General features: G+C 41.7%; 1 protein-coding gene across 1 annotated transcript in view; it reads left to right on the top strand.

Annotated features, from left to right (window-relative positions):
- Positions 1 to 1760: 1760 nt before the first annotated feature.
- Positions 1761 to 12613, top strand: part of ube2h (ubiquitin-conjugating enzyme E2H (UBC8 homolog, yeast)) — a 28854-nt gene continuing 18001 nt past the window's right edge. The window contains exon 1 of the mRNA XM_037760051.1: positions 1761 to 2001. Within this exon, the coding sequence (XP_037615979.1) occupies positions 1949 to 2001 (53 nt within the window). The 5' untranslated portion in view covers positions 1761 to 1948. The remainder of the gene's footprint in view (positions 2002 to 12613) is intronic.

Below are 12613 nucleotides of genomic sequence, written 5' to 3'. Positions count from 1 at the left end.
GCAACCTTCAAAACCCTGAAGAATGTTTTAAAGGTCCTATATTGTAAAAAGTGAGATTTTCATGTCTTTTATATCATAAAGCAGGTTAAAGTGATATATAAATACAGTGAAAGTATCAAAACACTCAATACATGGAGAAATACACACAGACCGTATTCAGAAACTGTTTGAAACAAGCTGTTAGGATTTCTGACCATTTGTGATGTCACAAATCTACAATATTTAGACCATTTCACAGTTTTAAATGTAAACATACTAAATATGCCCCAGTTTATTTCCTGTTGCAGTGTATATGTGAATGACATCAGCTGACAGGATATAAACATGGGCCCAAGCTGTTTCCTAGCAAAGCAATTCTGTTGCTATTCCGTTGAAATGCGCTAAAACGGAGCGTTTCAGACAGAGCATGAATACAGGCATATTCAGACAGACAGTATGAGAAAAATAATGTTGTTTTTTTTACATTAAAGCATGTAAACATGTTCTAGTATAAACCCAATATACAAACATGAACCTGAAAATGTGCACGATATGGGACCTTTAATAATTAGGTTTCTTCTATATCATGATTTTTTTATATCATTTTTTAAAATCCCTAAATAGAAAATGATAATTGGAGTTAAATGTCACTTTAAAATCACATTTAAGACACAAAACCAAAGGTGTTCTAAATAAAACTACAAAGACGGCCATTTGCGGTGACGTATGGTCGCAGGTGTATGACGTAGTCCGCGGAGGGATCCCTAGCTTGTCAGAATGCTGAGAGGCAGTGAACTAGTGATGGGAACTCCGGCTCTTTTTAGTGAGCCAGATCATTTGGCTCAGCTCACCAAGAAGAGCCGGCTCTTTCGGCTCCCAAACGGCTCTTCGTTTTACCACTTCTGCCTTTTTATAATTCAGCCAAATTTAGCTTTAGCTGTTTTGATCTATGATTAGGATGTGTGCACATTATATCACTAAAATTATTCAATATAATTATACTAAACCTTATCATTTCCAGAACACCATAATTTTACATATTGCTTTGTGTCCAACTGTCACTCATCTTGTCTGCTATTTGCACACCGCACTCCTCTCTCTCTTTCTCTCCTCCTCACCCTCCTGCTCTGTACCTGTAGACCGCGCGGAGAAGATCGTCCTATCATTCTGCCTTGAATTAAGTAAAGAAAAAAAAAAAGACGGCTCTAGGACAGGAGCCGTTCCACCTCTACACGTGCATGCACGCAAACTCCACACTGCAGAAGACTTCGTAGCTCTGAGAATATCTAGTGAATGTACAGTGGATGTTTGTACAGAAATATCTGCTGCAGCTGTAGCAGCTGTGGAAAGCTCCTCTAGACCAACAGAGGTTTTCCGTGTCTTGTGAAGTGACGGGGCTCCGCAGCGAGAAATGTTAAAGTCTCTAACCGGGTGCCGGTGTCTTCCCTGTTCCTGTTCGGGAGGCGGAAGCAGGAAAAGCCAACACTAGGATCAGCACCGATTCATGGAGAGACCTTCGTCTGGTCAGCTAACATTACTGCCAAGCAGGTGAAATATAGAGTGATATTGTGGTTTTAGCTGACGTGTGTCGCCTCACTGTTTTGAGCGATGCTCGTTCATGTCTATGTAGAGCGAGCACAAGTGCAAGCCCGATGCTGACTTTCGGTGACTTAACGGCCACAGGTGTCGCAAGCAATTCTGATTCTCACAAACAGTCCCTTTAAAAGAGCCGGCTCTTTGAACCAACTCGTTCTCGACCAACACATCACTACAGTGAACAGCAGAGAGGTCTAACTGTTAGCTCAGCTACTCATTAGAAGACACAGAGACATTGAACCGTGAAGACGTTATTTGCTGCTGAACGCAAATGTTAACTTTCGGATAGTACCGTTTTGCTGGACTAGTCTAGCGTTTCGGTGGGAGGCTAGCTTTCTGGTTTACTTAAACTGCGGGTGGAAATAGGTGAAAAATGTCGTCTCCAAGTCCGGGTAAAAGGCGAATGGATACCGACGTGGTGAAACTGTATCCTTTTCTGAACATAAACAACAGTCTAGTCTAGTCAGCTATGTCCTAATATATGCTGAAATGTGATATACGAGCTATTTGTTTTAATGCTGCTTGTTTGTCTTGGTTTCAGCAGAAAGAGCTCTCATTGTGAATGACTGGTGTTTTTGTGTAAACAACATTTTTAGCTAGCAAAGCCAAGCTGCTATTTCTGTCCTCGCTTATCGAGACAGCTGTGGTAGATAATCAGCTCTCTCTCATGTCCTTTTTTAGCATTTTATGTGTATATTTTATAACATTAGCTACCTTTTTAATGTCTATATTTGAAGATTGCCTGGCAACAGTGAGACTAACGTTGACTAACTGCTTTTTCCAGGAATGTCTGTCATCTTGTTGCCACACCAACAAGATGACAGACTGTATATGTAAACACCTTCTTATGGCATATTTCAGGTTTCTTTGTCTGTCAAGTCAGATTGTCCCTTTCTACACGTTGACACAGGAAAGCTTGTTTACATAACGTCAACTGCTGCTGTCTTTTGTTCTACTCTGGTAAAAAAAAACACGTTGTTGCAGCATGTATAGGGCTCTTTTATTAGCTTTGTAAATGCTACTAAAAGGGGTTTTCTTATTGTGTTATTGCATCTTGCCACTTGAAATGTTACCTTGTAGAGCTGGGCTGAGCTGAGCTTGGCTGTGTAGTCTAGCTGGTTAATTTCAACATCAAAATGGCCACCTGATCTCTGTGTGTGTCTCACTGTACTTCAGTGTCTGCAAGGCAAAATATGTGGTGTATGTTGTTTATTATAAATATTGTAAGTGACAGCTGTTTGTTAAGTGGTACAGCTTGAGTCTTTTCACTGTGAACTTTTACACTATCTAAGTGTGTTTTTCCCAAGTCACCATGTTTACTTTTTTACACTGCTGCTTTGTTTGCTCAACTTCACTTTTCAGGGAGCTCTAAATTGAACAATTCATTTTCCAGCCCCATACAAATGTTCTGGAAGAACAGTATGAACAAGTAGTTTTTGTTTTTGTCCCAGGCACAGTGGAAACCAGCTTAATGATTGGGTAGCCTGTTACTAGCCGGAAACCATCAGAGGGAGGGACTTAGAACAGCTGATGGGATGGCTGTACAGCTTAGTCAAATATGGGGCTTGAACTGGGGCTGGCCAAAGCGAACCAAAAACAAGGGGAAGTTGTTCCAACGGGGTCAACCTAATGGTTAAAAAGGAAAAGTTTGACAGTCTTGCTAGTCTGATTCTTGTGAAGTTTTTAGAGATATGTTTGCTTATATATATATATATATAACATATCTGACTTGTGTAGGGCTGACCCGAATGCTTTGCAGCTTCAACCATTGCCATGGTAATCAACCTCCAAATCAGTATTTGAATGCTTTGTTTTTTATATACGTATATATATATATTTATGTGTATAAGTATGTAAAAAAGTATAAATCACAACATAGCCCTTGAAATAAGGAATAATCCGACAACATTATTCATATTCAACATTAATTATTCTCAGACCAATATCTCTGTTTGTTGCGTATAGAAGTGCATGTGTGTACAGTAGTGCGGCACTGTCCCGAAATGGAGACAGACAGACAGAAGAACATATCAGCCTGCTGCGCTGTGCCGCGAAGCTTCATATACCTTTTAAATATTTCTCAACGAAGCTTCGAAGCCCAAAAAATGGTATTCGGGACAGCCCTAGACTTGTGCAATACTGATTCTGCCTTTCGTAACACATCCTGCCTCACGCCATCACATTAGAGTTGGCATGTCAGCGGCCTATACATTTGAAACGGCATGTGTCTGCAATATGTGAATACACACCAACAAGGAGGCTGCAGCTAGTTCTTTTCAAGCTATATTTCTCTTGTTATCTTGGCCTGTTGCCTAAGGCATTTTATTAGGTCTGCTAGCTAGCAACGGTGCTTGTTTGAGCAAGTTTGTGCTCCCCCCCACTTGACTCCACTAGGCTATGGCAGCCATGATGAAGCAGACAGACCAAGCAGCACACACAGACACTTGCAGGAGTAATACACCCCCCCCCCCTCCTTCTTGAACTACTTGACTGACAGGCAAGAGCAGGTTTGCTGCACGCCACCTGCTCGATTCCATACAATGATGACTTGTGTTTGTTTTACGATACCATGAGTGAGCAGCAAGTGTGGAGGGTGACAGCCATGTGTGTTTAAATGTAGGGCTACAGCACTGAGATTTACTGGCTTACATAGCACATAGGTTCACTGCTGACTAGTCCGTCTTGTTTGGGAGGGCTCCAAATTACTGGTATGGGAAACAGTTCCTTCCTTCTGTTTGTGTCCCCAGAGCAAAACTAACAACCTCCTCTCTGTGCTCCCTATCCCAGCGTCTCCCCCTGGTGAAACCAAAACCCGAAACTCACACCGCCTTTTAGACAGCAGCGGCTTCTTTTCTTATGCGCTGACACTGAGAGCCCTCACGCATTAATTTGCTGCGGCCACCGGAGAGCTGAGGATCTAGAGCGTGGGCCATTAGGGAATTCATGAAAATGAATGTCAGGATGACCTCAGCATGTCGTCGTATCACTCTGGGTTTAAGCTTTGTCCTAAGCCAGGCCGATGGATGGCAGCCTGCTTTCAGCACCGAATGTACACTCTTTGTGTTTGCATGCCAGTAGCCTGAACTCGTTGTGCTATCTTAATGAAATGTGGTCACGGAGAAGGCATTGAGTGTTTGTTTACACTGGGTTTTTCTGTGTCCCATATTCCTCCTTTGCTGTAGTCCTGAGTAGCAAGAGACAACTTGTTTATTGCCTGGCTCTTGCCAAACTGTAGTCCTAAACCTTAAATTAAAGTCATTCTCCTCCATAACTTTTGGCCAGCGGCTATTCAGTCCTGCTCCTGGACATGTTGCTTCAATTTTGGAACACGGTGTTCTTGAACCGGAGTCTTGTGTCATTTCAGAGAGCATTACATTCAGCTCGTTGTGTGGGGTTGACTGCACATACTGTGTAGGTAGTTGTGCTATTATTTGCATGCATTCATCATTCTACTCGCTTTACAAATGCTTTCAAGCAGTAAGCTGCTGGAATTTGAGCACAGGTAGATCACAAAGGACTAAGCCTATTTTTGAATGCCAACACAAGCTGGCCTATGGATTTTAATGCAGAGAATGGGACAGAAAAGGAATTGTCTGTACAGCAGTTTATATTTAGTCAAGAATTACCTGAAGAAGAAGAGGACATGTTTGTACTAGGGCGGTCAATTGATTCAAATATTTAATCGTGATTAATCGCATGATTGTCCATAGTTAATCGCGATTAATCGCAAATTGTTTTCTGTTCAAAATGTATCTTAAAGGGAGTCAAGTATTTAATACTCTTATCAACAAGGGAGTGGGCAAATATGCTTTCTTTATGCAAATATATGGATATATTTAATACTGGAAATCAATTAACAACCCAAAAAAATTACAAATATGTTTGAGAAACCCTCACAGGTACTGCATTTAGCATAAAAACAATATGCTCAAATCATAACGTGGCAAACTCAAGCCCAACAGGCAACAACAGCTGTCAGTGTGCTGACTTGACAATGGCTTGCCCAAACTGCATGTGATTAGCATAAAGTGGGCATGTCTGTAAAGGGGAGACTCGTGGGTACCCATAGAACCCATTTTCATTCACATATCTTGAGGTCAGACGTCAAGGGACCCCTTTGAAAATGACAATGACAGTTTTTCCTCACCGAAATTTAACGTAACTTCGTAGCGTTGTTTAACCTCCTTCGCAACAAGCTAGTATGACATGGTTGGTACCAATGAATTCCTTAGTTTTTCTAGTTTCATATGTTCCATTAACTTCACTAGCTTTATAACTGAGCCCGCTACTAAGTAAAAATCGCAAGTTGCGTTAAAGAAATTAGTGGCGTTAAAATGAATTTGCGTTAACGCGCTATTATAGTGTTAACTTCGACAGCCCTAGTTTGCACAAATGTGTATTTATATATTTTTCTGTGATCACAAAAGTGACGCATTTAAAAGATTATCTGCTAAAAAGATGTAGGCAAAGTAATGGGTTTGCAACATCAAGGAGCAGAATTTGATACTTTCTCTCAAATCGGTAAACCTTGCTTTGTTCAGCTCTTTTAAACTGCACTTCCTTAGTCACTGCTGAGGCCATTGTCCTGATGAAGTGTTTATCTTTATAATAGCACGATGAGCCTTGAGATTTGAGGTGTATATTTGTTCATATATAAAATCTCATTACATCAGAGAGGATGTTAAGACATTTTTATGAAAACAAAACTGTACTTTTCAACCTTTCAATTGTTGCCAGAAGGTCTGAAAGGGATTGGATAGCAGTTCTGTGAAGCGTGGCCACCAATGAATTATATTCTAGACTGTTGGGGGGGTGTTGCATGCTTCACCAGCCGCAGTATCCATCATGATACCTGGCATAAATACCAGCGTATATGGGTCTTAATCATTTCACCCCAAATTAGGTGTATGATGGGTATGTCATGTTTGTGCTTCATGTTTCTCGAAGGATCCATTTTTCCCTGAACTGACTGTCGAGGCCTTCAGTAATCCTGATTTATTCAGGTGTCCACAATCAGGGGGTAGGCTTCTAGCCGGGGCAGTGTCCACCTCCTCCCTCCTTTTTTTATATTTTAATGTCCTCCCCCTGCTCCTTTCCCCACCACATCCCTCCATCCTCCCTGAGTGGAATACCAATCCTGAGCTTTATCTGCACCCCGCTTGGTGTTTCGGCTCCATTGTGCCCCTGTGACATGACATCCGGACGGCATCAGCAGCGGAGTCTTTTGTGTTTCCCGTTTACAGAAAGCCCCTGTGACCTCCACCTCCCGCTGCTGTGTCAGACCATGTCACACAGTCACAGGCGGCTAATCTGCACCCAGCGCTATTATTGCGGCGCTGAACCAACTAGACCCAGTTTACTGTAGCGAAGGAGCCAGCAGTTTTCTGCCTGTTCCTGACTGAGAGACTGATTGTATGAATAGGAAATGAATGGGGAAAGCTCTGGCCTGGTGATGAAGTTGCATGAACAAAAATGCTTTGTTATTATGTATGTAATAGAAATAACTTCACAGCAGTAGACACAAAGAAGCTAAGAGGCGTACAGAAAACTTGCAAGCCACAGTACCAGTTTGCATTATGCTGACAGCAAAAATGGTATGCTGTAGGTATAAAAGCACGACCGACAAAAACACAAAACAGATGTTGCGACTTATTCACAGCCAAATTATATGTTGTTTGGTGATGGGAGTGCACTTCAACCATGTTTTTTTTCCTCTACTTAGCCTTGCTTCAGTAGGCATTGGCCATACGGTTCCTCTAAAGCCCAGTTATCACTTTGTAGCCCATGTTTATTGTAGCTCCAGGTTAATATTTAATCTGAAGTAAGAAGCTCAAACACTGCCTAAGACAATGTCGGGAATGGCCCACCTGCTGTTCCCACTGAACCAGTGATGGTATGGAATTAGGATGGCTGAAAGGAGATATTTATGGTGTCTTCAAGTCCTGGGAAAGCGGATACTATAATACATAGATTCAAATGGTTTTGTCTTGTGTACAGTCACATACAGTCTATGTCTAAGACTTGTATTTTGTGGCTCTTGGGCTGTGTTTTTGTCTTAGATATCTCTTTCTGTCAGTTTATATGGCTTTTTTCGGGCACAATTTCGGACGAAACCTATATCTGCTTCTCTATATCTCCTTCTTTTGTGATTAGAGTGTACATACGTCTTTGTCTGCGTCCATGCTAGTATTCTTATAAATATGCTACATCATCCAGTCCTAACCAACCTCCTGCTCTTTCTCCTTTTTATGTCTTCATGAGGGAGCATTAGGTGACCCAGTAAATTGTGCACGAGGCCCCTTCTACTCAGAGGGCCCCCACCTTGATTGACAGTCCTGTTTTGGGGGTCCAGGAGCAAGGCACCTCTCTGACAGTAGGAGAATTGAGGCCCTCACTGTTAATCCCATGGTGAAAATAGTGAAGCTTCCTGCACGCATGGCTGAGTTCCCTTAGAAAAACAGATGGACTGAAGTTCCTCTCTTTGTTTCACATGATTTTTTTTTTTTCTCTTTCTTGCACTGGGGAGCTCAGCCTGCCTCTGCCGCTCACGTGCACCGCTGCTTTAATGTGGAAAATCGAAGTGATCATTATGGCGAGCTACATGTTTGGTCATAATGTTGGCATATGGGCCAGTGACTCTGAGCCCAGTTATCTTAAAAGTATGTCTTTGTTTTGGCTAAATGTATGCCTGTGTGTGAAGCAAAAGAGCCTTATCAAAAGAGTGCAACCTACACCTTCCACACCCAACACTTGACTCTATCTGGTAATCTGCCTCTGTGCGTCTCGTCTGTATCAAGCTGATAAAATTAGTCACATGTCAGTCTGTCTCTTTCTACACTGAAATTCAGGTTTGTTAGCAGTTTCCCTTAACATGTCAGTGTTGAAATTCAGGTTTCAGACGGCGAATCTTGTCTCGTCTGTTCTTGGATTTGCTCATTAGGTGGTTGCCTCAGATTCAGGCCATTGTCTCTCCTGCCCTGGCTCAGTTTTGTGATCATTAATGATAATTTCGTTTGTGTGTATGCACGCGCCTGAGCTGCGTGCATACAAACACACACACACACGGAGACTCTGCTGTAAATAGACTGTTGATTTAGTGAAGGGCTGAGAGGAGGAGCAGCTGAGGGAGTCACGTTTGATTGCGGTGGGTGGGCTCTCATCTCTCACCAGAGAAGACAAAGAACTTAGCCTGTGCGGTACTGTGCCGCTCCGGCTCTCACACAGGGAGGTAGCCATCAGCTAACGCAGTGTAGTCAGGCCTGTGTTTAATTAATGGAAACCAAATCTGCATTGCAAAATAATTCTAATATTTTGGGTTAACTGTTGAGCATAGAGCTGGGTATTTGTGTTTCATTCTTTTTTTCAAGGTAGATTAAAAAAAAGTAGGTCTTTCTATTGTTTCACTGCACATGCAAATTGTGGATTGCGAAGACGGCTCTTATGTTTATGTGAATTTTCAAACCTGTTACTATTGAAAATGTTCAGCAAGGTGTTCTAGCCTCAGGGGTGGATTGTATGCCTCTGTGTTTACATTTTTCTAGGTAGGCTGAGAAAGCACAGTTTTATTAACACTTGTGAATGAGACCAGGTAAAATGTACTACCTGTATACATGTTTTATGTGGGTTAGTTTACTGTAAAGTATCTGTTACAATTACAGACGTAATCGTAGACGTAATCCTTTGTCTTATCATATGTGTTAAAATTCTAGATGTTGACCTTTTTAATTTTCAAAGCAGAAACGAAACTGGAGTATTAGGTGAAGAGTTAATTTACTTCCCATCCACCATCCAGTGAGTGCAGCACTTAACAGCTACCAGACATTTACATGTGGATTTCAGTGAGTCAGGCCTTTCGGGGCCATGTGTCTATTGATATGTAAAACGCGCTGCAAGGTTTTTCTTTCGCACAGACCGCACCCGCCGGCTCCAAGTGCTTCATCGGAAATTTAAACACTCACTGTGTCAGAACGAGCTCGGTGCGAGCTAACCTACTCTATTCCATATTACTGACATAGCTGTTAGTAGTTCCATAAACATAACCACAAAAAACATACTGTATAACCTGTTAAAGTGGTTGGTAGTCAGAAACATGCATCAGCAGCATGGCTGTAGCAGAGCATAAGCCTTTGTACTCATGTCGTAGGCCTTTATGGCCTGTTAGTTTTGGGGTAATTGTCACCAAACTGAGCTCCAATGCAAAACAAATGCTGTGGCGAAATTTTCTTCAGTTTATTTAACTGCTGTCTAGTTCATTTCCTAAGATGATTTGGCAGCAGTAGTTGGCAAAGGATAAATGCGGGGATAACAGGGCTGTTTTGTTGGTCACATATGTAACCAGTTTCCTGTCAGAGATCAGTGAAGCTTATGTTGTGTTTTTAGTGATAAGCAGAGGTTAAAGTAAGTTAATGTGCCTCGTGTCATGCATTTAGAAACTTGACTTAAAGAGAGCTTCCTGATCCTTTTATAAGTTGGTTTGTGGACAACTTTGTAGACATCTGAATTAGGGCTGTCAAAGTTAATGCGAAAATATCACGTTAACGCAAATTCGTTTTAACGCCACAAATTTCTTTAACACAACTTGCGGCTTTTAGGCTGAGGCAGGCTCACTTTTACGATAGTGGCATCATATGAAACTATAAAACGTCATTCATCATACTAGCTTGTCGGGAAGGAGGTTACAGGTATATAACGCTCCAAGCTTACGCAAAATTTTGGCGAGGAAAAACTGGCATGGCCATTTTCAAAGGGGTCCCTTGACCTCTGACCTCAAGACATGTGAATGAAAATGGGTTCTATAGGTACCCACGAGTCTCCCCTTTACAGACATGCCCACTTTATGATAATCACACGCAGTCTGGGGCAAGTCATAGTCAAGTCGGCACACTGACACACTGATAGCTGTTGTTGCCTGTTGGGCTTGAGTTTGCCATATTATGATCTGAGCATATTTGTTATGCTAAATGCAGTACCTGTGAGGGTTTCTGGACAATGTTTGTCATTTTTTTTCTGTTGGTAATTGATTTCCAATAATAAATATATACGTACATTTGCATAAAGCAAGCACATTTGCCCACTCCCATGTTGATAAGAATATTAAATACTCGACAAATCTCCCTTTTAAGGTACAATTTGAATAGATTAAAAAAATGTGTGATTAATCGCAATTAACTATGGACAATCATGCGATTAAATATTGGAATTGATTGACAGCCCTAATCCGAATATCATATACATAGTTCTGCTTTAAAGTCTTAGTAAACATGAGCTTCATCACCACTATTTTAGCCCCGTCTTTGAAGGATTAGATCGCTCCTTGTGGCTTATTCATTTGTTTTGCTTTCGCATATTAATCACATGTGCTTAATCTGTTTACAAGTATGTTGTAGTACTGGTTATTAAGTCCTTAGTTCCTCAGATCTACAAAGCTATGGGGGGGGGATCTCTCATATCACTTGTGGGATCTGGGCAGGAAAAAGGGGAAGTGAGAGCAGCTGGTATGACCGCAGGCATGTTAGTATCATACCAGTATACCTGCTATATTCAGTTATCAGAGCCAGCCAGGGCAGTCATGAACAGCAAAGACATCCTCGCCTCATACTGGAACTGAAAACCACCACGCCATACGTTGACAACGAAGGAACTAGCATGCGGAAACGTGGTTGTTGTCTAAATCTGATTTGGGACCATGAATAACTGACAGTATGCATTGCATTAGTTCGTACGTCCTGTACAGTGGAGGGCACCACAATTTCCACGGTTCGTTGCACAACCTGTATATTTCATGGTCGAGTGGAATGACTCAGACAGTCATGTCAAGTGATGAATCATTTGTGGTAGAGTAAAAGTAATTTTGCAACATGTAGGCCTAGCTATAGGCTTACATTGTTTCCACAGTAGCTATTCACTTATTCTGCAGCCTGATGGAGGCACCAGTATCAAACTCAGCCATTTATCTGTTTTTTTCCACACTAACTGTTAACTTGATTGCAGACGACGCAGAGATACCACGTGATACCAACGTCGTTTTACTATTGTCTCACAAGCCTTGTTAGAAGTGGGAACCGAACGTCAGATATCTTCCACAGGGATAAACAAAACATTCATTTTGGACCCGCCAAAATTTTTTAAATTATGAATTCACAGTCATAATGTTTTTTTTGATCATTTTTAAATGACATGTCTACACAAATCAATATAACCTTTAAACGTAGCCATCTGTATTCTGGATGAATGGGAGCTGCTGTTAAACTTGGCTTCATTCTCATTTTCGTCCCCTTTTAAGCTCACCATGTATTCACAGGATTATCTATATGTACTGAGTCAATGAGCTGGGGTATGAAGGGGCTTCTGATGGTTCAAATGGTTCAGTTAGGCTCCAAATCTGCATTCAAATGAAGTAGAGAGAGTTTGACTTAATGAGCAATAAATGAAAATAAACAGCTGGGGGAAAACGTTAGCCTCGGTGAGAGATGGAGAAGGGTAGAGGAGAGGGTCAGCGGGGTCGGGCTGGTGACGGCTGCGGTGACGGTGTTTGTTTGGTGTTGAACTGATTAAATCACACTCTCACAGCAACACAGTGCCTATCACTCGCTCTGCCTGCTGTGGCAGGATGGTTGCTGTGCTACACTAGCTGCCTCTGTTTTTCTGAGTGTAGCGGAGGTCACACAGTAATCCTGCTTGGCCTGTGCTGTGAGCGTACTAATGCATAAAAAGTTTAATGCACAAACACTGGCACATTTACACACAGGCTAAGACTTAAGAAGAAACAATACGCATGTGTAGATAAAGGTGTATGCTGCCAGAGACTGCAAACAAGCCAACCCTCTCATAGTCATACTTACACATGCAAACTTCATTTTCTTCTGGCTCTCTTTGAATATCAGAGAGTGGGCATTGAGCCCATATTGGGAGGAAGAAGAAGGAACAGCTTTGTTGTTGGTGTACTGTTGGTATTGACTTTGTTGTCCGTTTCATTATTGTTTTTCAAATGTACAAGGCTGCTTTCTGTTGTCCTTATTGCAAGATGTAGCTCACTGTC

The sequence above is a fragment of the Sebastes umbrosus genome, chromosome 23, assembly GCF_015220745.1.
Source record: "Sebastes umbrosus isolate fSebUmb1 chromosome 23, fSebUmb1.pri, whole genome shotgun sequence".
NCBI classification, from domain to species: Eukaryota; Metazoa; Chordata; class Actinopteri; order Perciformes; family Sebastidae; genus Sebastes; species Sebastes umbrosus.
The sequence above is the reverse complement of the archived record's forward strand: the minus strand, read 5'-3'. Positions and strand labels throughout refer to the sequence as shown.